Here is a 27,452-nt window from a genome sequence, read left to right on the forward strand (position 1 = left end):
GTATTCCTATATAGCTATAATGTGTTTTAGTGATGATAGAGAAAAAATTAATGTAAAAATAAATTCCATTTATAGAGAATATAGAATTTTCTTTCGGTATTAAAAATATAACTCACAGAATAATTTCACTCAAAGAAAGAAAAAAATAGGTAGAATAAGTACAAATTGGTTCTGAAAAAATAAGGGGGATTCCTTAAAATAGAGGCAAAAAAAAATGGAAAATACAAACCAGCAAGTAAAACTTAGCCTTTAATAAATCCATTTAAAATTATTAGCACAGTTCTAACCAAAGTGTGATATATCAATTTTGAACTGCATTTAGAGGGAAACAGCAACATAATGCGATGGTAATGGTAAATGAAATGGTAGCCCACGTCTCTGATATGCATAATATATGAAAATAGTAAACATTGAGATATGTTTCTTATCAAGATGATTTGGAAAAAAATAAACACTAAATATTAAATCAAGTATCCAAAAGAAAAGAAAATTTAATGTATAATTCCACACAGACATACAGATATAGCATTTTCTGTCCCAAATCATGATTTCGAGGTCACCTAACATAAGGCTAACTCCTAAACATATTTCCTCAAGGAAAATACTCTGTTGGTTAAGGACTAAAGAAATACAGAATGATGATATCAAAAGAAAACAAACTTTAAAAAAAAAAGTGCCCCAACATTAATTTCACTGGTACGGTGGCTCTTCAAGGGGAAGAATCCAGAACACAAATACTCTTTAAAATGCAATCCCACAACAGTGATAAAAAAAAAGAAAACCAATGTGTAAACTACATTGGCAAAAGCCAATCAGACAAAAAGGAGGCATCTGCCAATACTGTATCTTAGAGAGATTGGACTAAATTTACTAATAAGTTCAGTCTGCCTGAAGGTGGAACAGGAGATGGAGTATAAAAAAAAAACTCTGCCCATAAGCGGACAATGAACAAGACTCACTGCCAATTGTTATATAGAAATCACAAAACTTGGAAGAAAAATTAAACACAGGCTAAAAATTATAAATGTAATAAAGTATTTATCCAGAAGCAGCTGACAGATAGGATGGCAGCTCCAATCGTGGAGCGAATTGGGAACGCACCCACTACACCACCAATGATGAAGGAGAGGAGCCCTATATATCAGGAACTGTGGGAATCAAGCAGGTTTTTTAACTGCATGTTTTTATTGTATGACATTTTTTACATTGAGGAGGTCCCTGAACTTAAACAAGATGTCTAGAATGAAACGCGTAGGACCGCTGTTTTCTTATCAATTTTTCTTCAATAAACCATTTAAACCATTTTGATTCCTGCTTCCATCTGGTTCCTGTGTTCCAAAGAAGTGAGGTGGATTTTCCACAAGCCCCCTTTTGGACTAGGGGTGTCACCTTTAAGGCGCTTTGATTATTTCTATTCTGTTAAAACAGCTGTATCCCATTATATTTGTACATTCCTGTTTGATTTGGCATCCATGTGGGAAGGCTGCTGAGGGAAGCTGTTATCAAGTTAAGTTATATATATATATATATATATATTTTGTATTACTTTGCTATACAAAATATTTTGTTCTGTGTTTTAGCATTGTTTTTTGTATAAAAAAAAATGGGTTTGATTACCTCACTATGAAAAAAAACAACATTACACCTGATAGAGTGTGACAGCTGTCCCAGTGTATTTGCATATATTGATTAAAAAATAAATAGTTGCATGCTTGGGACTAATGCACACCACCTATGCAGATGTCTGTGTTGGATGTGCATTTCAAGAAAAACAATTGCACCTTCACATCATTTACAGAACAATTTCAGCCTAGGATTCGTCATCTGCAAATTTATAGAAAGTTGAATTACACAAAAATATGCTTGTTATGTAAAAGATTTCCTGTTAATGATTGCGAAAAAATAATAAGTCAAAATGGACAATAAATGTAGTAATGCAGTAAATATAACACTCTAAATAGAATAACAAATGATCTTAGTATCTTGTAATACCTTTTTTATTGGACTAACAGAATTTTGGAAAGACAAAGCTTTGGGAGATCCTCCCTTTACCAAGGCTAAAGAATGTCTCTTATGTTACTTCCGCTTAACTGGACTAATACGGCTAATATTACAACCATGGTACATGATCTAAATAGTTACTTAGATTTACTAATTCTGTCCTGAAACCTGTCTATATATAATTGTACAGCGCTACAGAATTTGATGACACTATATAGATAACAAAATAATAAAAATATATAATAAAAGAGTAAAATAGTATTGAATTGGCTCACAAGATTTGTTAGACCCACCTTGGAAAATATCATGCATGAAAATAGCAGTGTTTAACAGTTTAGCTATATTAGCATTCAGCACAATGAATGAAATGTTTTCACTTGTTAAAATTAAAAGAGAGTTGTCTTCAACTTTCAATTCTGACTTTATACTATCCTTGTCTGCTAACGTGTCCTATTTACAAGTTATTATTGATCAACTGTAGAAGCTATTTTACTGGATGGGCTACTGTCCGTAGAAATAGTATCACATTTTTAATTAGTCCCCTGTGCTACGTGACTTGCTTGATTGAATAATCCCGTAAAATGTAACTGATTGATAAGGTCAATTTATGCTCAAAGTACATGTAGGAATGACTGACAGGGAGTGGTGTTTAATCTAACTGACATTATGATATGTCTACCAGAAAGAGAACAGAATATAGTAAAACAATTAAAAAGAACTACGCAACCATATACTGGAAACCGCACAGACTAGAAAACAAAAATAAACTTAGACAAAATGATGGGACTAATTTTATTCTGCAAAATAATTATCCAAAAGTTGATAATTATATCAGATTTTGTACTGTTGCCTCTTGTTCCATTTGCTTATATTATGTGTATAACAATAGTACACACCCCTCTTCCTGCATGTATATAGAACCATAAAAACATAGAACGTGATGGCAGATAAGAATCATTCGGCCCATCTAGTCTGCTGTTACACTATGAGCGACCTGGTTTCAAGTGCTACTGCTCATTTACAAGATAAACACATATCACTGTTGAGGCATCATTATAATAGTCATTCTACAAGCAAGGCCAGTTCTCTATAGGCTAGGTTATGACATATGTGATAGGCAAGGCTACAACATTTCTTATCTGAATAGCAGATCTGAACACAGCAATAGGACAGCCGCCAATTTATTTTCTTCCGTTAATAATCACATCACCCTCATTAGCTGTTACCTGCACTAATTTTGTTGGCTGAGAGCTAGCTGTTACTCTTTCCGATTATCTGGTTGAGAGCAATAAGCTACCAGATGAAAGGGTTAAGATGCGACCTGCTATTTTGCTGAATGTATAGTACATTTGTAGAGTAAACGTTTCCACTCATCATCGCATTTGACCGATTTGTGGTAACCTTTTAATACAGCCTCTCCTGGGTATTGTTGATACACTAAACATTCTTTTCTACCTTCTATCTGCGAATAAAATCTCAAGAGGAATTGTTCAAAAGATGAAGGAAAGTTTGAAGTTCTGTTCCTTAGCTTAGCAATAGGTATTGGAAAGTAACGGATATTTCAAAATCATACATGACCCTAAACGTATCTTGTATAAAAGAGACTTCATTCCTACAAGCATTTACAATTCTTGTATATTCATATACAGAAAAAATAAATAAATAATGGAATCAAAATGCTATGTTCTTAAAGTGGACAACAGAAAAATATGTTGCATATTCTCATACAACTCTTTCACAGATTCAGTCTCTAGGCAACAAAAAAGGAAAAAAAAAGAAAAAAAAAACGTATACGAAGAGTTTTCTTTATTAATAGATCATCTATAAACCATTTAATCTATGTATGGTGACTACAGTCTCCATAAAATTCCATGAGGTTATGGAAAAGTGTATGGTTAAGGCTAGGAGTAAAGTTAGGGTAGGTGCAGTGTTAGCTTTAGAGAAGCATAGGGTTAGAGGTCGGTGTAGGGTTACTGCTAAGTAACAAAAATGTAGGTATATAACAACAAATGTGTGTGTGTGTATTAACACATATACCTAGAATATACCTAGAATATTAAAAGAAAGCCATGTTCTCTGAATGTATGGGTGCAAGAGAGACCCTTAAATTATAGTGGAACAAACACATATCACACATTCTAGGTTATGCTTTGCTTCAAAATCTGGACAATTGCCCCCACCCTTGAAGAGACACTCCAGATCTCTAAAGCACTTCAGCTTACATGTATGTATATCTACAACTAAACAGTGATTTTTTTAAAATTGTCCAGTGGAGTGTCTCTTCAATGGGTTAATATGTTGTGTGTCATAAACATGGATGTTATGTCATTCCTTATTTGTTATTTGGGCGGTATAGAGCGGTCCAAATCTTCCGGTGGTTTAATGTATCTATAAATGATGATTTTCTGGTCATAATGTTCACTTTTTTGATCTGTGCACTTAATCCACAACTCACTGCACTAATTATGGCTGACAGTTTCCCTTGTCTTGTAAAACATGTTCTGTCTCATTTGTTGACACAAACTATTTTTATATATATTTTTTTCTACTGAATTACCCAATAAATATAGAATTGTGCAAAGTGTGCAGGTAGATTTATCTATCTCCATTTAAAAATCCTTACACATCATTTTCCAGTATAAGTCAATAGCAGAGCATTGTATCTAGGCAGTAATGTCACGGTCTACTCTCCATTCTTTATTTTATTTTCTTACTTAAAATAATGAGTAATGTGAATGAAAGCTAATATTATAGATGCACATATATACAGTCATACTTCTTTGGAAGGTGATGGCAGGACCTGAACTGACAGATAAAGCTTAAGGCATTGAAAAAGGATCAAAAGCCAGGGATTTACTTGAAAAGAGGTATATTCAAAGCCAAGTATCATTTCTATGTTTATCTATGTAATGCATTAAAAACAAATATGCTATAAATCCATACTAGGATGAGAAAAATAGAACAGCTATTTTTGTTTCAACTTCTCTACAGGACAGAGAAAGAATTTCACTATTAAGTAGGGAATACAACCATCTGAGAGCTTATTTACTTCGACAGTTAATTCATACTTCCATCAGTAAGTTTAATTTCTAAACATTATAACAATAGGGTCCTGTTATTTTTTTGTTTGTTATTTTTTTTCAAAGATGCGTATTACATAACCCAGCATATGACAAATGTTTTGCTATGTGTTTTTTCTTTTGCCCTTTTGTGCATTTATGGATTCAGTTTTGTTCCAAGGCAGCAATGGCTACACTAGCTGTTGTATTTAGTTTCCCAGTATGTTTAACCAGGCTAAGACTGACCATACTAGAACATGCATTACGCAAGAGCAGGACTTCTTCAGTGCTACACGGGTTTGGGCTTTGAAATAGCACAATCCACAAATCAGTTTATTCCTATTTTGTTATTGGTTAATGCAAGGGCGCCAGGAGGAAGCCTAGAGCCCTAAAATGGGCCCCCAAACGGCCAAGGGTCTAAAGTTTGCCTGGCCAGAACAGGGGATGCTTCCAGTGATGCATTACAACCGGCATGTCAACTGTAGCAGACAATCGGCATGTCTCTCCCATGAGTATTGTTCCTGGATACACAGCAATGCTCTGAATGTAAGAGCTTGCATCTGGAAGAGGTGCAGAGCAGATACACTGGAGCACCATAGAAAGGAATCCAAAAGTTTGCTGGGGGTAACAATATGTGTGCCACCTAACTTCACTAATTCATCTTCTGACTACCACCACACAACAGTAATCCCTCTCCAGAGCTCCCCTCTTTTCCATGTGCTGCACTTTTATTTCCCAGTGTGTATGTATGTGTAACAGATAGTGTGTGTGTGTGTGTGTATGTGTAGAAGTGTGTGTCTCTGAGTTTATGAGTGTGTATAACTGCAATAGGGTGTGTGTCTGTGAGCATGTTTAACAGTTTGTGTATAAATTTGAGTGTTTGAGTGTGTATATGTGTAATAGTGTGTGTCTATCGTTATTATGTGGAAGAGTTGGTTTGTATCTGTGAGATTTTGAGTGTGTACATACGTAATAATGCATATATCTGTGCAACAGTGTGTGCATCTGTGAGTATTTATAACAGTTTGTGTGTATCTCAGTGTATGAGTGTACATATGTTTAACTGTGTCTATTTGTGATAGCACGCTTGTGTATATGTGCTGGGACAAAAATTCAGCCTGGGCAATTAAAGGCAGAGCAGCCCACTATTAGGGGGGTGGGGGAGGAAAGGGTGCTTGTAATGTCACCACCATTGACACGCACACACCCTCCTACCCCACCAACTGAGTATGTTAATGTGACGCTCCTCCAAAGTATCCAGTGTTCTTGGACAAAGTAAATGCATTGTTTTTTGGGGGGGAGTTTGTGCAATGTAAGCATGCGCTTTGTTTTCTGGTGATTTCAGATACCTGGTGGTCTAGTGAGAGGGGCCAAGCCACACACCAATCCCTGGTGGTCCAGTCGGCAGGTAATTTGGTCTGTACTTTCGGAGGGTACAGACCACGTCTCTCTCTCACAAGCGCCGGTTTTCCAGGACATTGCTGCAGGTTACCATGGCAACGTTCTGATAATCTCTGAGCACGCTAGAGGGAGAGAAGGAAGCTGTGTTCCGCATGGAGTGTGATCGGCTCACTGCGCAATCTCCACTCCGGCCCATGATGAGACAGAACTCCATCTTGGGGCCGGTGCTTCGCTGTATGGGCCGGCAGGGGAGATCTCTTGATCTTCCCTGCCGGCCTCAGCCCATGGCCATCACAGCCCACGGTCTTTGCCCGGTTTGCCCGATGGCTATTCCGGGCCTGTATATGTGTAACAGTATACATGTGCTTGCATTTACAACATCATTCGTGTATGTAAAACTCTGTATATGAGCCAGTTAGAGCATAGGAATTATTGTGTGCCAGTTGTTCAGATATATGTACAAATCTCCGAGGAAATGGTAAGAAACTGCTCTGACAGGTGGTTTTAGAGGTGTACATTACATTTGAAATGTTTGGCCAGTATAGAAACCTACAATTTACTTTATACATTTTTTAAAATTTTCTAACCTATCAGTTTTCATTTCACATTTGTGATAGTGACTCATGTCTTCTAAAGTAAATGGATGTGTCATCAAGCAAAAGTCAACTTTTGCAAGAAACAAACCTACACTGCATTTAAAATGGCCTTCAGTGCTATTCAGAGGAAATTCCACAGTGGAAAATAGCATTCTTTTAACAAAACAGAAAAAAAAGGATAAAAAAGATAGACTAATGTCAGTAGAAGATGAAATACTACTTCTTCAAATGATTGAATCTTTTTTTTTTCTTTTCATGAAGAGACATTGAAATTCTTACTAATGTACTGAGAACATAAAGCAAATTCATTGTGATCTACAGTATTAGGCGCACCTCTTTTGTAACAAAGCCATATTTTGTGTGTCCCTGCACTTTACTCCAGTTTCTCCTGAACTGCTTTGTCCGTCCATCAGGAAATGAAAGTGTTAAACATTTAAAAGAATGTTTGTCTGACTTCTCTTTTTATCAGGTAAACAAGTCTGTAGGCAGCTCAAGAGATGCAGTAGGTAGCAGTGAGTCACTTTCGCCCACATCCTGTTGTTGCATCCTGTTGAACAGCCTAACGACACTTTGCAGAATTTACAAGGCCAATAATTGTTGTCGCCAACATTCAGTGTGAGAGCCGAGACAAAGTGCTGCTAAGCACAAGAAGAGGAGCTTTGTGCTCACCCTCTATTACCATATTGAAGGCCAATGAAACACTGAATGGATAGGAAATGGATTTTTGATTAGCAAGTTCAAAAAAAGATTAATTGATTAAGAGCAGAAAAAAGAAAGTGCATGGAAAATGACTTTGCCATATTTATATTAAATCCAGACTCATGATTTTTTTTTTTTTGCAAGTTTATGCACTTTAATTTTTAATCTAAAAATTGTTATTTAGTTTTGAGCCCCAAATGCTAATACATGTTTGTTTTCATTTTTAATGACAATGTTCATGAGCTCTGTGCTTTTGTTACTCCTATCATGGATTGCAGGATAAAACTTACCAGGAAAGGTTAAAGGATCTTAACATGTATAGCTTGGAGGAAAGACGAGACAGGGGGGATATGATAGAAACATTTAAATACATAAAGGGAATCAACACAGTAAAGGAGGAGACTATATTTAAAAGAAGAAAAACTACCACAACAAGAGGACATAGTCTTAAATTAGAGGGACAAAGGTTTAAAAATAATATCAGGAAGTATTACTTTACTGAGAGGGTAGTGGATGCATGAAATAGCCTTCCAGATGAAGTGGTAGAAGTTAACACAGTAAAGGAGTTTAAGCATGCATGGGATAGACATAAGGCTATCCTAATTATAAGATCAGTCCAGGGACTAATGAAAGTATTTAGAAAACTGGGCAGACTAGATGGGCCGAATGGTTCTTATCTGCCGTCACATTCTATGTTTCTATGTTTCTATATTCAATGCCCTTGCAATTAAGGCTCAGGTGGTACTTGGAGGATATATGGTAAAAAAGAATAATATTGTTAAGCTTGCATAATTTTTTTTTATATATAAATATAGATGCTGAGCAACACTGAAACGTGCATTTTTTTTTTAAGAAAGAAAGAAAGTAAGTAAGTCCAGACAGAGGGGAATTTTAATTATAAATTTGTTCTGGCTGGTTGGCTGACATGATTTTGTTGCACCAATGTAATAGTGTTGAGATCAATTACAGCATTTTGGGTGCAAATTACTAAGGCAACAAAAGGAAATACTGCAAGGAAATGTTTTGACTCATTATCCACATTATTTTAATTTCATAAATCTAATTTCACTAATCTTGTTCTTATATTTATCTTTTTATCGCGTTCAACTAAACATATCTTATAAAGCCAGCAATCAGTGTAGCACACAAATTTATGTTTTCTTATTCGATATTAATTGTATTACTATTTGTTAGAATACTACAGAATAGCGAAAAAATGTTTGAAGCTACAATTTGTGTGCGTACAAGCCTTGTACTCTGCTGATCTCTGCTGAAACATTATTCTGTGTCTGTGCATCCACCCATGATGTGATGGATGTCTTCGGTAATTAATCATAATCATTGTCTTTAAGATGTGATAATGTGTTACCTTAATGCTCTAGTTTGATTGATTTCTAAAGTAGCTTAAGCAATTTATCAGTCAATGATTATTTTTCATTCTCACAAATAAATTGCAGATAATACAAATACAAATAATCTTTTTTTTCTTTTTCTTTCTGAGCCTCCTCCTTTCTTCATGATGGTTTAGGTCTAGTCCAAAGTGTCTTTAAAATAATGGGATAAGATAATGACCTGTGCATGGGACATTACATGTCATGCTTTCCTTAAAGGAATACTACACTTGGTGTGCTCTCTGCGCATGTGCATTAGGTTTTTAAATTGCTGTGACGCCGGTGGAGTAGGAGCTCATTCCAGTGCCGAGGGACATTGGCACTGGAGTCAGGTAAGTGAAGAAAAAAAAAGGTTTTCCCACTTTATTTGCTAGCGGGGGGCAGCTTTATATTCCTAACATTATAGTGTTCCTTTAAAGATAGTAGTAGTCACTAATAGTGTAAATGGCGTTTAACTATTTAGAAATGCTGTGCTTTTATTTAGCTATATATATATATATATATATATATATATATATATATATATATATATATATATATATATAGCTAAATAAAAGCACAGCATTTCTAAATAGTTAAACGCCATTTAATAGATATATAGAGAGATATAACACTTTGTAAAATAAAATTTCAAGTCCATGATTTTCTAATGTAAGTAAGTTTTTCATTAAGTGGATTTCATTGAAATATTGCTATCTAAATTAGGTAGATCCTTAAAGTTGCTGATGTGGTAAATACCCTGATAAGAATGATGGTTAATATGGACATGTTATGCAGATGTCCACATTTGTAGCTCAAGGACATATTAGTAAGTTCCCAAATTGATGTGCTAATGCCACAAGTAATTGTTATGTTTCCAGATTATTAGACATCTACTGGATGTTTTAAAATCAGTCCCATGATTCTGGCTTTTGTTTCCCCACAAATGTCAATACCAGTTTTTCTCTAGTGCAAAGCCTTTTATTTTTTCCATAGTAGCATATCTACATGTAATTATTACTATTAGCATTATTATATAGCACCAACAATTATAGAAAGATATTTAGTGCTGAAGAAGGCCATTCTCAAGTAAGCATACAATCCATGAGGATTTGAGGTAGGCAGATATATATTATTAGATGTCTCGCCAAAGGACACTTACTGGTGAGTTGGTGTTACTGGGATTCAAACCTGAGTTTACCAGTTTTTGGGACAATTTTGCAACATTCTGATCAGCTCACACGACCAAATGCTTAGTGAATATACTTCTAGAATCTAAGCGTCCTTTAATATATTAGTAACTCAGACAAAGAAAAATCGTAAATCACGCAATTCCACAAACCTTTCACTAATACAGTTGGGTATTTGGATTGTGACATTGTTCAGCTGTGATCTGTATGTACATTCACCAGCCAAAGCTGTGCAATATGTTTTTCACAGTCCAGAATATTTTCTCTTTAGTGCCAATGTGATATATGTAGTCAGCAGCACTCATGGGACTTAATAAAAGTCATATATTGTTAAAATGAACTGTAGAATAAGACTTGCATTGTGTACCTGCATTGGATTATATCATAAAATCCATCTTGGTAAAAGTGCAAAGCAGGACAAGCAAAATATAGAAACAATTAATTAAAATCCCTAAGTTCTGCAAAATTCTTCTTAACATGGATTTTACAAAGTTTAGTAAGCAAGTAAAACTGAAAAGTTATACTTACAAACCAAGGTAGATAAAGATAGATAGATAGATAGATAGATAGATAGATAGATAGAAAGATAGATATATAGATAGATAGAACGATGTAGATATAGATAGATAGAAAGATATAGATAGATAGATAGATAGATAGATAGATAGATATATCGATATATAGATAGATAGATAGATAGATAGAGATAGATAGATAGATCGATATATAGATAGATAGATAGATAGATCGATATATAGATAGATAGATAGATAGATAGACAATAGACGGAGGGAAGGACAGGCAGATAGATACACACACACACACAGAGCTACACACATAGATAGACAGAGCATAACAATGAATGTTTCTATCTGTGGATCACCATGCACTTAACTGACTTAGAAAAATGTTTCCTCTAATCCTCTAATTGTTTTGACATGTGGTGTAGCACAATTCATTTTTCTACACCAAATAAGCTTTAGAAAAATATACAGATAAAACAATCCCATTTTATAGATAGCAAAACCAATAACAATGCCTATCCCAAAGACACAATGGCCTGATTATATAATATTGTATTTCCATAGTAGTCTTCCAAAGCCCAAAATAAAGCCTGAGTGTTCCTTAGTACATGTAGCTGCACAGAAAGGATAAGAATATATGTGTTGCCCATTGTATCCTGTGATACATGTATCTATGTGTCCATTTACTATTTGGCAGAATAGAGTTAGATCAACAAAGTACCATCAATTTGTCTCACAAAACATTCTTATAAAGTGTCTGAGTAATTCAAGGTTTCTGCAAGACATTACTAATAGAATCAGCAACAATAATCGGATTATGTAATATTTAGTTTGCCTAGAGTGCCAAGGTTCACAGATTAATTATAGAAACATATTCACCCCAAGGACAGATAAAAGTAGACTGTATGGACGCTTACTTGCTTAAAGAAAACTCCTCAAGCAGGCCATCCCCTATATATGAGTTATTTTAAATGTACATGACGACCAACGTATATTACCAAGGCAGAATCAAATTGAATAGAGCTTTACAATAAATCAGCCTGCTATTACGGCTAAGTACAGCCAGTGAATTCTTCACTAATCACTGACTGGTATCTGAATGATAAAACCAGGCAGTTGTTCAGGTTTCACATTGGATGAACCTAATGTTTCAACCTTCATAACAATATGGTAATAGTTAGCATTTTCTTGCTCCAGGCATCCATTTAAAAAAAAAAAATAATAATTTTTTTTTTAGCAAAAAATATTTTCATCTCCATTTATATGTGGATTTCATTGAATGGCAGAGTGTGTCATTTGACAATGAATCCAAGTATAGATTAAATTGATTTTGCTAATGAGGAAGTGAAGAGGGTCATGGTTGACTAAAAAATGGATTGATCAAGAACTAAGGGAATGTGCCTGCATCCTTAAATATTCATAACTAGTACACCAGAATTTAGTGGTCATGGTGCTTAGACTGCACATTGTAGATTCTTTTTTTTTCTTTTTCTTTTTTTATCTTTATTGGGTTACTTTCCCCCAATTTTTAGCAAATGAATGACGTTAGCATTGACTTATCATTGTCAACAAATACACTGCTTTCTCAAGCAGTGTAAAAAATATATATTGTTTCTAATCAGCTATGTTCATCTCACTTTACACAGCAACATGTAATTGGAGATTGAAAAGTCACATCACATAAGTCGATTTTGAGTTACAAGGTATGCTAGTATGATAAATGAACAGTTTAGATATAGTGTAAAAAAATGATATAGCCCACACACTAAAAAATGTTTTTTGTTTTTTTTTGCTATTTTATTTCTTGGATCGTTTGATTGTGTTTTTCTAAAAGCAGAAAAAAAGTACAATCCATCATGGAAATCATGAAACAAAAAAAAAGAGTGAAAAAAAAAAAACAACCTAATGTCAGATTTCTTCGAAACTTTCACAGTTTTTGGTTTAAAAAATATTGATTATTTTGACACAGGGATGAAATGAACGGCACTTTATGGTGCATTGATTGAAGCTTATGATTCTGTAAAATGCTCTGATACACGATGAATGTGCTAAATACTATTCTTATAACATTCATTCATGGTCAAGGCTGAAGAAAATTTAGCAAACATTTTTTTTGCTAAAGTGGAAGCCTGAAGATGGAGTATGCCCTAGCTGTCTTCAAGCAGTCAGCAAGTGCATTAAAGTAACACATTAATTGTGTGTCTCAAAGAAAGTTGATACTTGAAACATCATTGGAGAAAATGCCAATACGAGAGAAAAACCTTATATAACAACCGTCAATTCTCCTACTCACTGTATATGGTGCTCCTTTTTTTTTTTTTTAAATCAGTTTATGTGTTAATCTATTGAGGAGAATCTGCATATTAAATGTAGCCAATAGTGTAGCTAATGAGCTAGAATATGCAGATTGTAGCTGCCGCCCATGGGAAATAATCATAAAATGTAATTTTGGGCTGTGATGAATGACATTGCAGTGAAGAAATAACACTGTTGCATCTTGTAACATCCTGTGCATGGTGCACAGAATTATGGGGAAAAAGAAAGCATGCAAGTGTGTGCCAAACACCAAAATAATATTTTGATGCCAGGCACCAGACATGCTGCAGAGCTAAGTGTGTTTTAAACTTACCTCCAATCAACAACTACTGCGTTCCAAGTTCTCACTGTGGCAAGTAAAAACGGAACTGTTGTAAACTCAAAGCTGTCAGTGTTTTCTCAAAAGAGAGTAAGACAGAGTTAATTATATTCTGAAGTTTCCTTTCAGTGAGAATAACAAATTGGAGTTTAAACTGTTTTAATCACATCACAATCTATAACAACGTCTTCGGTATACTTGTCTTCATATCTATTTTCCCACTGAAATCATATCTTGATAAGATGACACCAGTGCAGTTATGTATTTTAAGAGCAAGTAAAATCATCTTGTGCTAATGAATGAACATCCTTTTCTTGATTTTCTTAATGTGTATATTTTCTATAGGTATTCATTTGTTTATTGCACAGCATGAGTTCTGCTTTTACTACCGTAATCATAGTTAATAATAGCGCATTGTGATTGCCTACCTTTAAATCCATGCGGAGGATCTCCCACGCAGTGTCAAGTATCTCAACCTTATGACGTTTTTCACCGTCACCCCACATCTTTGCAGTTATTATATTGTTTAATGGTAAATTAGTTTTCCTGTCTTGTTGACTGCTTCATTTACACACAGTAATGTTGCCATGATGATGAAAATCCAAGTGTATGGACTTGAAATATCTATTTTTTTATACTAAAGAAGCATTTATATATTTCCTTATATGTGCGGGTGCTATTTTAAATGCCTAACTAATTACATCACGATATTACAACCAACATTTTGTTTTACACCCAATGCACCAATAAAGCTCTTGACTATTATCAATATCTGCTAATTCTTGTATCTTGACTGTGAAATGAATAGGTATTTAAATGTTATTATTTGTTTATCAAGAATTTTAAGAATTTTTTATTAAAAGGACAAGCCTCTATAGTATGGATGACAGTCAGTATTTATAATGCAACTAAGGGTGCCAACTACAGGTTGTAGTTTAAATATTAGTTATATTTGATTTTATCAGTCTTTATTTTTCCATGTCGAATGATGCACACAATGAAATATCTCAAATTAGTTCTATATCGTGTGTACCACTATAGACTTTATATTTCTATTTGCTTCTCATATTCATCCATAAAGGAAGCCTGGGATTGAATTGCCAGGCAACATTTCTCTGTTTCAGAGACATGGCAATTGCAGGGGGCTGTTTCAGGTTGTCATAGGCTTCATCAGCAAGCTACAGCACATTTCTGTCTCAGCACAGTAGGCAAGGGGGTTCTATGCCTGGATTACATGTTTAGAGAAAGTCCTCAGAAATAAACTAAACAAAAGCTCAAGCCAGCTGCAAGTAACTTCCAATACTTCTCAGTGAACTCCATGGCATTGGCCAAACTAGTAAACCGTTTTGCCATTTTTGAAATATCTCTTACATAGCAGTTTGCAGGAATCCAGTGAAAATAGTTTGTTTTATTCCAGCAAAAGCAAGGCATACTAGCAGTCCAGGACTTGGAATTATGTCCCATTGAGGATATTGATAAAACCTGGACCTTTGGTGTGCCTTAAGGACTGGATTGGATATTGCTGATCTAGATTTAATATTAGCACACAGTGTTATTGATTACTGTAAGAAGCATATAACAAAAAATAAAAATCAATCTTTAGCTTATATTTGCCAAAATACAAAGAATTTCAACAAGTGTGGGGTCACTAAACAATGAAAAGAGAACAAAAGGATGTACCATAATATTGCTGATATAGAGTTAAATTGCCAGCGACTACTCCCTACATTAGGACAGCTGTTAAACACGCAGTTTTTGCTGGAGGCACAATGTTGAAGAATATGATGGATTAGTTTGTGATTGACAGCACTGGATTATAATAGCTCTCAGCAATATACCAAATGTAATAAAGTAAAATGTGAAAGACAAGAGATTTAACCTTTTGTGTGACTGCGCGCATTGATATACTCGTGGAATATCAAATGCATCTCTATCGAAACACAAAGTAGCTTCAATACACTTTGTTGGCAGTGACAGTTAAGATCAATATTGGAGACCAAATGCCAACAGTAAAAGGGCGATGTCCGTCAGTATTTCTCTGACTAACTGCGCTTATCTGAGGCTCTCATGCTTCGCTGAGTGAAAATACTGCCATTGATCTTACTGTCACTGCTCACATTCCTTTTACATCAAACAATTTTTTTTTCACAATTGAGTTTCAAAGAGTCCTTTTTTAATAATCACCATCTTGTAGCTCTCATATAAATGGATTTATAAAAGCACTGTTTTACCAGATCTGTGTTAAAATTGTTTGTTAATGTAAACCTACACAAGAGAAGGCCTGTAGCTGAATCACATGTAAAACTGTATCACTGGAGGTAGACTACTAGCGGGTGCAATCAATAGAGATGATTGGGTTTTTTCAGGTGTTTAGAGTCGGATCTTTAAATGCCCACACTGAAACGGCACAGGAAAAAAATATTGTCTGATTTCAACAACAACTGAAAGCAACAAAAGATTAGAATGTGTAGAAAATGATACTTACAGGGTTATTTACTAGAGTGAGAATTGTTCAAATACAAGGCAAAAATAGCCACATTGGGGGAAAAATCAGCTGTGCTTTTGGCTACGCTGGCCATTAATTCAAAATTAACCTTTTTAAATTGTTGACAATTGACACTTTAGTAATTAACCACGAATAGCCAAAATGAATGAATTTATCTAATTCACCATGGTGCTGCTAGACTTTTTTTTTAAAGGATGTGTAATAAATATGTTGTAGTTTTAATTTGTCTGTTATAATGATCAGGGTGTATATATTGTCATATAGGTGGATTCTCTATCCGTTTGTGAAAACATTTATTACATAATTCCCTCATGTGGATTTTGATGTTCATGATCTTCCAAAAATATAAATTGATTTTAAATCTCTCATTAAAGTTTTAGTGCAATTAATAGGGAGACCAAGGATCGGTGGATTGTTGTGGATGCTATTCGGTTGCCTGTAGTTACTTACTATACAAAAAGGTATGTGTTGAACCACTTACAGAAAACACTCAGATTATATCTAGCTTGAACAATGTTACTACAGGATTCTACAAGAACTTCCTGCATATAATGCCTTCATCAGAACATTGTATTTATATTAACAGTTATATTTATCATTGAACACCTAAAGTACACATTATAAACTTTTTCAGGGTTATTTGCTAAAGTGACAATTCAAGGTGACTTCAAAGTGAATTTCACATTTAAGGTCAAAGTAACAGGAAAAAAAATCTCTATGTTAGCTATGATTTCAATTTGGCTACTCTGGCCATAAAATTAAAATTCCCTTTGAATTCTCACTTTACTAAATAATCCTGTGAGTTGCTTTGTAGAGTATAAGTTCAATGCTGCTGTAGTAGCAAAATACAGAGTAACATAGGGGTTTAGCAATTTTGAGTTTCAAAGAGGGATTGTCCCTTCAAAAGATCGAAATGATATAAATGATTATCTGACTCTCTTATTATCGAAGTACTGATTTTATATTCAACGATTCACAATTCGTAATTGTAACATTAGACAATTACTATCATCTTTTGTAATAACGTGAATGGCATACGTCTCCAGAATACTACCTTTATGTATAATTATGTATTGCAGGGCAGCCTACTGTGTATAATCATGTATCTTGACATTTTGACAGTACAATGCTATAAAAAAAGAACAGGAAGGAGGGAAGAAAAATAGAGGGGTATTTGATAGTTTTAGCTACATTAATGAGAGAATGTTCCTGAATACCTACTCATACTTGTGAATTCATGCACACGTACATTGAACCTGCCATGACAGGTTCCCATAAAGAGTAGCGTCCAATCCTCCCTAATTATGTCGAGATTCTGGCTTTTTTGCTGGTACACTGGTATCAGAATGGAGTACTATTCTGTTCACATGTCAATGATAAAGTGACAACGTAGGGCAGTAGAATACTCCTACAGCCAGTTCTTATTGTCTATGTCACAGTGCTGTATTCCCCAATAAGTTAATCTCATGCATGTTAGGGGAATTGCATTATGACAAAGAGCAGGATAACTGCCTCTAGGAAGGTTCTCCTGCTCTCCTCTGTAAAAATATTGCTGGATGGTCCTAATGCCATCATCAACAAAGAGGACTAAGCTAACATTATATTGACAGGTGGTGGGAATGACATTTTACAATCTATGCATTCAATAGCATTTCTGCCATGAAAATGTATCGATTAATGCTATTTAAATAAATGCTAGGTTATTCTAGGGATGCTGTGTACACTTTACATTTTTCATCTTAACAAATAAAGAGTATTTGACTAACCAACTAGAAACATTAAAACATATTTTAAATGTCCTTCTTCAATACATTGATCGCCTATATTGTTTAACACCTAAGTATTCCAAAATGAAAAAGTTATTCATAATTAAAGAATATATTTAATTTGATCACAATATTAATTTACAGTTTTGACACTGTATACATTTTGACAAGATGTGCAAAGATTATCCAATGAAACTGATTTTATCATTGCAGGTTCTATGTCACAGTGCGAAAATTTTCTTCGTATCACTAGATCTCTTATGTACACCTCGAAGATTATTCTAACATTTTACACAATTTCATACTATTCACATTAACAATTTTCTTCAGCTGTAGTTTATAAATGACCTTATTCTATCTGAACCAATTAAGAACTGATTCCACCACCAAAAGATATTGTTAGTGAATATCATTACTAGACTTTACTCTATATACTGCTCTTATTTCCAGAATCCTACAAAATGGAAAACAAATCAATGAGGTTCTATTACAAACACATTTTTTTTCTGTTATTGAAGCCATTAATCATTTGTCTCAATTGTTATTGATGATTTTTCATGATATAAATGCCCTCAGTCATATTATGTATTCCAGAAAGATGAATTGTGTATAGTTAGATATAGAAATTGTGAAAAATATAAGTCCTAAATCATGAAACTTAATAACTGTCAATAGTTGAGGTTACCCAACTTGGTTCCCATTGATTTGTACCTTGTACCTTATCAGACACAAGCTCCCAATGAATCTACTTGAGAAGAATATGCTTAAGAAACTATTGATACTCCAATGGTTGAACTTGGCAAAGTCTGAAAAGTTGTGAGGACCTGGTAAATTGTTTTCTTCCCCAGAAGGGACAAGTTGTCCCTTTAATCTCATGAAAGTTGATTATGGGTGCACCGGGCTATTCAAGATTAGATCTATCAAAGTTGTGAGTCTTGGACATGTTTAATAATAATAATGCACTTCATAGAGTTTGTTAATATTAGTATCATAATAAGAATTATTCAAGAATAGCATCAATGTCAAGCTGTTTCTTTTGTTGCAGGAAACAAAACTCAATAAATAGGACTAGATAATTATTACATTGTTGACTTAGAGGAACTTTGCTGACATGCTACCAAAATCAACTATGTAGGTGGACCTCTATCATTTATGGTCGCCAAAATTTTGTAAAGCATTTCAGCATTATATCTGTATGAGCATAAAAATCAAAGAATGTGAATTACAGCAAACAGGCATTGTTTCATTTATTAGTCCTTTATCTCTGCAAATCTAATCAGTCAAACAAAAGATCCTTTTATCAGAAATTCTTTATGGAGGTTTTCAGCAATGGATTTCTTCCTTTGTTTATTAAACGCACACTAAATTGCGAGCAGCGGAGGTAGATTTTTCCCCTCGGAAACTATTCTTTTCAAGGAGGCCTTTGCAATGATGAGATTTTTTTTTTTTTTTTTTTAAACAATTATCCAAATTGTCAACGATAGTGAGCATCATTATATCTGTATGGGAAGTAGTAAAACTGTAATAGTAAACTAGATTAGATCCCTGAAGGATTTTACTCAGCAAAATTATTCCAGGCAAGGGAAAACTTAGGCTTCATGGGTATGTAAAGCTGAAGAGATTCTATTTCCTCTCTGTGGCTCGGGAAGAGAGAGTTAGATGAACATTAGCAAATGCTGCTCTGTGCACATAGCTCCCCTGATAGCCAGTTGATTTGCTATTGCTTGGATAGATTTTACCCTGGTTATTTAAAGGTCCATTCATTTCCAGACAGGGTAAGGGAAAAGCTTTTCTGCTTTGCCTAGATTAATTGTGGTCATATGTAGAAATGTATAGCTCCCCAAGTCAGGTAACATATGGGGTTTTGTTTTTTTTAAGTGGCAGTAACATAAAATATTTATGCTTTTGTATATCATAGAAAATATTAAATGATATGGGCATCCCCAATTCTTCCTGTTAGATTGAAGAAGGTCTCATACACGGATATGCCGCAAAATCATCTCTTCAAGAACTGTCATTTTCACTTAAATGTCTTATTACAAACCTAAAGCTACCAATTCAATATGATATACAGACAGAAAGAGCTGCACAAAATGAATATCTAAATAAATATATTTTAAGGATCCTATTGGCTATATCTGAGCTATGTCTCGTTCCTTAAGTGCCTAAACAGAACATCAGCTCTTTGAACTAATTGTTCCTTCCCTATATTACCAAATGTTTGTTATCTTATATTAACAGCCAGAATTTAAATTTTTCTTCTAGCACTGTTCAGCAAAATAAATGTACTGTTATAAAGCATTCAAGTCCTACTAACAAAAGATTCCATTAGTAAACACCATTTTATTAATGCACTTCGTATTATATGAGAGGACCTGAATAATTTACACACAATACCAAAGTTTTCAGCTAGCTCTTTTTGAGTATGATAGTACATGGTTGGGGCTACACCAGGCTCTATCACGCTGGTTCTCCACACAATTTCTTCCAAAGTACTTGTAGCAAAGGATCAGCTAGCAATGTGTACCTATAGTGTTCCACTGTCTTCTGATTCTCAGTTACACTGCTCAGAACAGAGAACATTAACTGAATAGTATATTCTACATACCCAACAGGACTATTGATGTGGACAACTGTTGTTGACAACAGTAGGCCTTTGCCTCTCCAAACCGGGCTGAAGATTGTCAGTTCGAAATTACCATGTGACTAGAAAGAAGGGTGCGGCCTTGTATGCTCTACTGATTTTAAATTGATTAGTAATTCCTTACTTAACCCCTAAACAGAGTCTGGTGAACTGTCTTGTGCAAAACAATTTTAGATTTGTTTTTTATTTTAATTTGTGTCTTTTATATTTATATATAGCTTTGGTAGAAGGAAAATACAATAGGCAAGATAGAGTGAAGATTAAATACACATATTTATGATACCTAAGGTGGATATATTTTTGACAGTAAGAGGTATAATATAAAATGATCAGCTCAGCATTAAGCAGCTAAGCTTCTATTGTGACAATGTGACAAATTAATTTCAAACCTGTCCCTTATGTCAGCCTAAACAATCTTATCATCAATGAAAAAAAGTTGATATCTATTGCATGTAGAATCAATAGCAGTATAGCAGTGATAATTCAAAGATAAACATTTTTCAAGTGAAGGACCTAATGACAGGTTGCCTTGACACATTCTTTTACTGCTCCAGATTTCAAAGGGTTAAGGCAAAGTCATAACCCCTTGCAAAAGTCAGATCTCCCAACAGAAAATCACAAATCTATCTGTTAAATAAATCATTTTCCTGACCAGCTGGTTATGGCTTTTTTTTTCCTGTGACAGTGCCTGTCATAGTTGCTAGATTGATGCTGGCGTGCAGAGGCCTGTAACTGGGCTGAGATAAGCAGGAGCTTTAAACCCCTCAGGCAAGTGGGAGATAGAAAAACTTATAAGTGCAGCAGAGGGGGAGCAGAAATATGGACTTTACTTCTGTGTCTCTGTCTTTTTTTTAAGATGAAACTTTGACAGTTGAATCCAAACGACTTCTGCTTTCACTATCTTCTTCTGCAAAGTTGACTATTATGTCACATTTTCATGTTTAACAGTACACACACCAAAATATTAACTCTTTAAAGGAACACTATAACATTAATATAGTTGTGTTCCTAATACTATAGTGCCCTGATAGATGTTTAGATTATGGGTCATCACCTGCAGGAAGAAAAAAGTAGTTCTATTTGCCCTTTCTAGCTCACAGAACCTGTCTCTGCTGCTGACCCAGCCTTCTTGGCTGTGATCATTGAGGTCGATGATCTCAACCAATCCAATGCTCTCCTACTCTCTGAGATCATCTGTTTGCAGTGTTTCCTTTTCTGCTTCATCAGAGGAGTTTCTAGTAACTGTCTTAGTGACAGTTACTAGCAGCAGGTTAACCCTGCAATGAAAACACTTCAGTTTATGCAGAGCAGCAATGTTTTCTGCTGCAAGATTAAAATGGGGAAACACATTGCACCCAGAACACTTTAATGAGATAAAGTGGTCTGTGTGCTCATTGTGTCCCTTTATTATCATGTCATTAACCTTTCCTACATTATTTCAAAATTACAGTTCTTAGTAGGTCTTCAGCTTACGTATTTTACTGGAAGAATGCTGACATCAGACCAGTCACACTAATGTGGTTAACCCATTAACCGACACATGCATTTGAAGTCAGCAGTTCAGTTTCTTTCATTCAAATTTAACCCCTTAAGGACACATGACATGTGTGACATGTCATGATTCCCTTTTATTGCAGATGTTTGGTCCTTAAGGGGTTAAAATACACTTTAGAACAGAGTTGTGCTATTACATGCATCATCCCCTGGAAGCATGACGATCATGATGGATTTGGGCCAGGCCACTTGGGGAGGACAGATGTTGCCAGATAGTGTTTTCACTTCACTTATGTTACTTTTTTTATTTAAAATATTTAAAACGGAAATACAAAAAAAAAAAAAAATGAAAGTAAAAAACAATCATCTGATTGCACCGTTTGTTACAAGTCTGCATCTTCTATATAAACCTCTCATTGATTCAAAAGTTTAAGTGGCAATACTATGCATATCTGGCAAAGCATTAATGGAATATGACATTTACCTATCGTTTTTTTTAATCAAAATCTTTTAAATGTGTGACAGACCCAGCCACTGATACTTTTACACAGGAAGTAAAACTGTAACTACTCATCAAGTTACTAGCAGCCACTTTACATATTCTATTAACGTCGGAGGTACATTCATTCATTATTTATTTTTTTATCAATTAACGTACTCATAACTGTGCAGGTGTAATTCTTACACAAAACTAGAGACGCTAAGAAGCTTAACAGCATGTGCACACTATGTATACTAGGCTGATGGCAACTTTTGGCCTGCGATGACCAGTAGAAAAGAATGGCATTTTGCATTGCAAAACTCACATATTCCAATTCCTAAGAAATATCCCAGTGCACCATACCATTAAGATTGAAGGACAGCAGCCCATCCACAAAGCAACACAACTGTGGTTAAGCAAATGCCATGCACAATACCCCATTGCTTTTTCATTGTTCCCTGTTCTATTAAACTGCCAACATAAATCTGCCCTCCCTGCCCATCTGACACCTCCAACCTCCCCAGTCACTCCATACAATAACTTGTTTAGGTCAGAGTGGGATATACGTATTCTATATGTCACATATTAGTAATGTAGAGATACAGGGATTGAATGAGATAGAAAAAAATTGTTCCTTGCATCACAACCTATGCGTAGGTAATGATGGTACTTTGAGCATGGGCATACATTATTGTGTATCGTGTTAGTATTTTTCAGACTTTTTGTGACTTTTTGATGCATCTCTTGGTATTTCCAAATGGAAAAATCACACAAAACAAGAGTATTGAAAATGTCCCTTTTAAGTTAACTATATTTTACTTCCTAATTATCTCACCAAAATCTTGGTACAGCAAGCAGCCACACAACATCACAATTAACCCCCTTGCAGCACTGTTAAATTCAACCTACATTAAATATTTCATACCATGCTGGAATGTTAACTCATAAGAATAAAATATATGCCTGACTAATTAACATGTAGAAAGGATGGACAATATTTTAATAATACCAAATATACAATAATGAGTCTAACTTAACATTTTAGTTAAAAACGATGATTGACCAATAACCACAGAAAATAGGATTCATTTTTTCTTTTTTATCTTGAGCTCTAAGTCAACTGCAGCAATAACACAGAAAACCCAATTATAATTGTTTAGGTAGAAGAAAAAAAAGATCTGTCTCTTCAAGTCTCAAATAATCAATAAAATATATAAAAAATTTATGATTCTAAGTGTTACTCCTTAAAGAGGGGGGTATTTGCCCTCTTTTTCCCTATGCTGAGGACACCCATGATCTTAGTCTGTCTGTCTTTCCACTAACCGACATGCTGGGGTGATCTTGCAGCTAGTATCTGACTATATATGAGTTAATATATTTTAATGGACATACAGGTTTTAAAAGTGATGTATAGGTGCAAACGCTTTCTTTAATGTAGAAAATAACAGCTTCTTTTAAGATGGAAATAATGTAATAAAATATAACGTACCTCTCCATGTGCCACCGAGGTTAGAGTGAGAAACAGGTTCTGTCCTATAACGAGCAGCTTCGTTCTCTACAAGTTCCTCTTTTACACAAAGAAACACTTTCAAGCTTTTCTAATACGATTTGTCAGTTTCGGCCCAATTAGTTGGATTTCCAACCACAGCCACTGTGTCTACTAATTAAAAAAATGACATTGCTCTCTGCAAGTGTAAGGCTACAAGAAGACTCTAAATAGCACAGCAGTGAAAAAGAATGAAATGAGCAGATCCGGTAGAGTAAAATGAGATGTGGTTTTGAAATAGCCTTGCACAACGGATATCCTTTGTTAAACTTTTTTTTTGTGTGTGTGTGTTTTACTGTTATCTTTCTTTACCCTGTAACTCTTCTGATCACAGATATCTATTAGGCAATGTCATGTTGAAACAATACTGTTTCTGCTTTTTTTTTTTTTTGTAGACACATTTTATATAGTAACAGAACCATCAGAATGTGTCCTATATGTAAACCATGTTAATGGTATCACTCTTATTATATTATTAAATATAAAATCCAGATTTCACAATGTACCCTAAATTAGCCAAGCTAAGAATTTTTTTTTAACAAATCAGCTAATTCTTGCCTAAATTTTGACATTTGGTGTTTACAAGACCCAAAAGCCTAGCAATTATATAAATAATTAAAATATATAGATCCTGTAGAACATACTAGAACTGTTACCATAAGTTTGGCTATTTTTTATTTTATGTATTTTATGGAATGCTGTGTTTACTATATTCACACATAGGAAGTGCCTGATTAGGTAACTACTGATGGGTTAGTATGATAAATATACACACCTTGGCCATTTACTACTGCAAAAGTGAAAAATCGAATTCTCAAATTATTATTTAGCTCTGTAAGGGAGGACATCCCCTACACACAGGGATGATCTTGGTCAGGTGCACAGGGTGCACTGCACCCAGGCGCTAGCAAGCTGAGGGTGAAGGGGGTGCTGAGACAAGAAGACGTCAACAGGAGTGAGTGTTGAAAAGTATCGAGTTCACTGCCATGTGAGGTGATAAAGTTAGCCCTTGTGCTCTTTCGGCACGGCTCCCTTGTTCTCCCTGAGTTAATGCCAGGAGCCGGGTTGTGACTTCACACTAAACAGTGTGCGAAGAAACAGTGCTGGAAAAGAATAGAAGCAACAGCAAAGCCCCACACTGAACCCCAGAGAAAGGACCCATTCCAACTCTCCCAAAGGTAGGGAGGCTGGGTGAACCTAAAAAAAAAATGTAAACAAAATAATTACAAAAATATATATAATTTGCAAGTGTGTGAGAAATGTGTAGTTGTCAATAAGTGTTTGTCTGTTAGTGTGTTTGTCTGTCAGTGTGGGTCAAATCAGTAAGAATATGTGTCAGTGAGTTTGTTTGTCAGTGTGTGTCAAAGCAGTGTGTTTCAAATCAGTGAGTGTGTGTGCTTGTCTGTCAGTCAATGTGTCTTTGCTAGTGAGTGTGTTTCTGTCAGTGAGTGTATGTGTCTGTCAGATATAATGTTTGTGTTAGTAAGTGTGTCTGTCAGTGAGTGTGTGTGTGTCAGTCTGTCAGTAAATGTGTGTTTGCCATTGTGTGCAAATCAGTTATTGTGTATGACAAATCAGTGAAAGTGTGTTTGTCAGATACGGTCTGTGTGTCAGTTCCCTTTGGGTATAAATGTATGTGGGGCAGTGTCTTCTGTGTATGAAGGTGTGTTTCTGTTTGTTCGTGTGTGTATGTATGTCAGTGTCCTCCACGTGTAAGTGTGTTTGTCAGTGTCTTCTGTGTGTAAATATGTGTGTTTGTGTCAGTGTCCTCTGTATGTAACTGTGTGTGCCAGTGTCTTATGTGTGTATATGTATGTGTGACAGTGTCCTCTGTGTGTAAGTGTGTGTGTCAGTGTCCTCTGTGTGTAACTGTGTCTCTGTCGGTTAGTGTGTGTGTGTCTGTCAGTGAATGTGTGTGTGTGTGTGTCTTCGGTTGTGTAACTGTGTGTCAGTGTCCTTGGTGTGCGTGTGTCTTGTACCAGTGCCTATGCATGGTCTTGTGTCTTTGTGGCCTCACTGCTATCTTTCCATGTAAAACTATCATGGTTATAGATGGAGAGGTGGAGTTGATGCCATAAAAACATGCATGTCTGCACTGCACATTTGTAAATGCAAACACACTGCATTCACTACATACACAAACACTGCATCCACTAAACACACACACACTGCATTCACTATACACACAAACACAATAAATTAACTATACGCACTTCATTCCCTCAACACACACACACACAGACACACACACACACAATGCATTCGCTATACACACACAAAGCATTCACTACACATAATACAGTCGCTTTGCACACACTACATCTCCTACACACACTGCATTCATTGTAAGCACACAAAGCATCCCTTAGACATACACACTGTAGCCACTATATACATTAGCTGACATTTACTGTAATTATGGTTAAGATTGTTTTATCATTCCTAAATTTCTAGTTAATATAGATGGGTGCGTCTTATATTCCAAAAAATGTAGAACATGTATTTATGTGTTTCTGTGTATACACAAAGCTATATATTGCTTTCTTTTGTTTGTATTTTTATTATTATTATTTGGCTTTCTAAATCACCCGATGTGCATACTGTTATTAGCAAGTAAAAACATTATTTGAGAGTTATTTCCCAAGAGGAGAATTAGAGAAATACAATGGCTGTCTTGGGAGAATGATGCACCATGAAGCTGAAGAAAATGGGCTGTGTAAAAAAGGTTGTTAAATTGTGACAATAAAGTGTATCTATTTCTCAAACCTAGTATCTCCGATCAAGCCTTTATCATCAGCAACAAAAAAACAAATAGCCTTGTATAAAAAATAAACTGCACATATAAATTAAATGAAGCAGATTATCACTGGTTGTTTGCATTCATTCATAAAAGTGGGAAAAAATACTTAAAAACGTCTTACATTTTTTCAGTTTTTCATTCCATTATCATAGTAAGAACAATTTTAGTGCTTCCACAGGGATGAGGAATACAGCAGAGGCAAGTTAAAAATGCACTTACACTGCTACACTTTTGCATTCTGGGTGACATCATCATGACATGTTGTGCGATTTGTCATATGCACTCAAGAGAGAAATGCCATATGATTGCATTTGCTCTTGGACATTACTTACACAGTGCTGTTGTATATACTGGCACTGTGGTGGGTAAAATCTGGCTGTGCTAGTAACACCAGGCATACAGTGTAAATAAAAAAAAGTTTCCAATATTAAATTTATTTTTATTTTTTTTATTTTCTTTACTATTCCTCAATGTTTATAGACTAGTTTAATGATAAAAACCTAAAGTTACACCGAACAGTTTCCAACAGTAAAGTCAATATAGTAAGTCAAACAGCGGATATTTATTGTATATTTACAACCACAAATTGATTTACTAGACATATGAATGGGGAATACAGAATTATCACAAGCTTCTCTAGGCTTCCTGTTATGTGTGCAAGTGAATTTCAATCACTGCTGAAATCAGACATCTCAATCTCCCATCCTCATAATTATTTGGCCATCTTTTGCATTCAAAGA

At 35.0% G+C, this 27,452-nt stretch overlaps 1 protein-coding gene across 29 annotated transcripts in view; it reads right to left on the minus strand.

The window, feature by feature from the left end:
* CELF2 (CUGBP Elav-like family member 2) overlaps positions 1–27,452 on the minus strand; it is a 395,195-nt gene that overhangs the window by 244,892 nt on the left and 122,851 nt on the right. The window contains exon 1 of one of the 29 annotated variants that reach the window (XM_063448258.1): positions 23,856–24,078. The exons of the other annotated variants lie outside the window; for them this stretch is intronic. Within the exon in view, the coding sequence (XP_063304328.1) occupies positions 23,856–23,863 (8 nt within the window). The 5' untranslated portion in view covers positions 23,864–24,078. Of the gene's footprint in view, positions 1–23,855; positions 24,079–27,452 lie in introns of those variants that run through there. 29 annotated transcript variants of the gene reach the window in all.

Source organism: Pelobates fuscus, chromosome 3 (assembly GCF_036172605.1).
Source record: "Pelobates fuscus isolate aPelFus1 chromosome 3, aPelFus1.pri, whole genome shotgun sequence".
NCBI classification, from domain to species: Eukaryota; Metazoa; Chordata; class Amphibia; order Anura; family Pelobatidae; genus Pelobates; species Pelobates fuscus.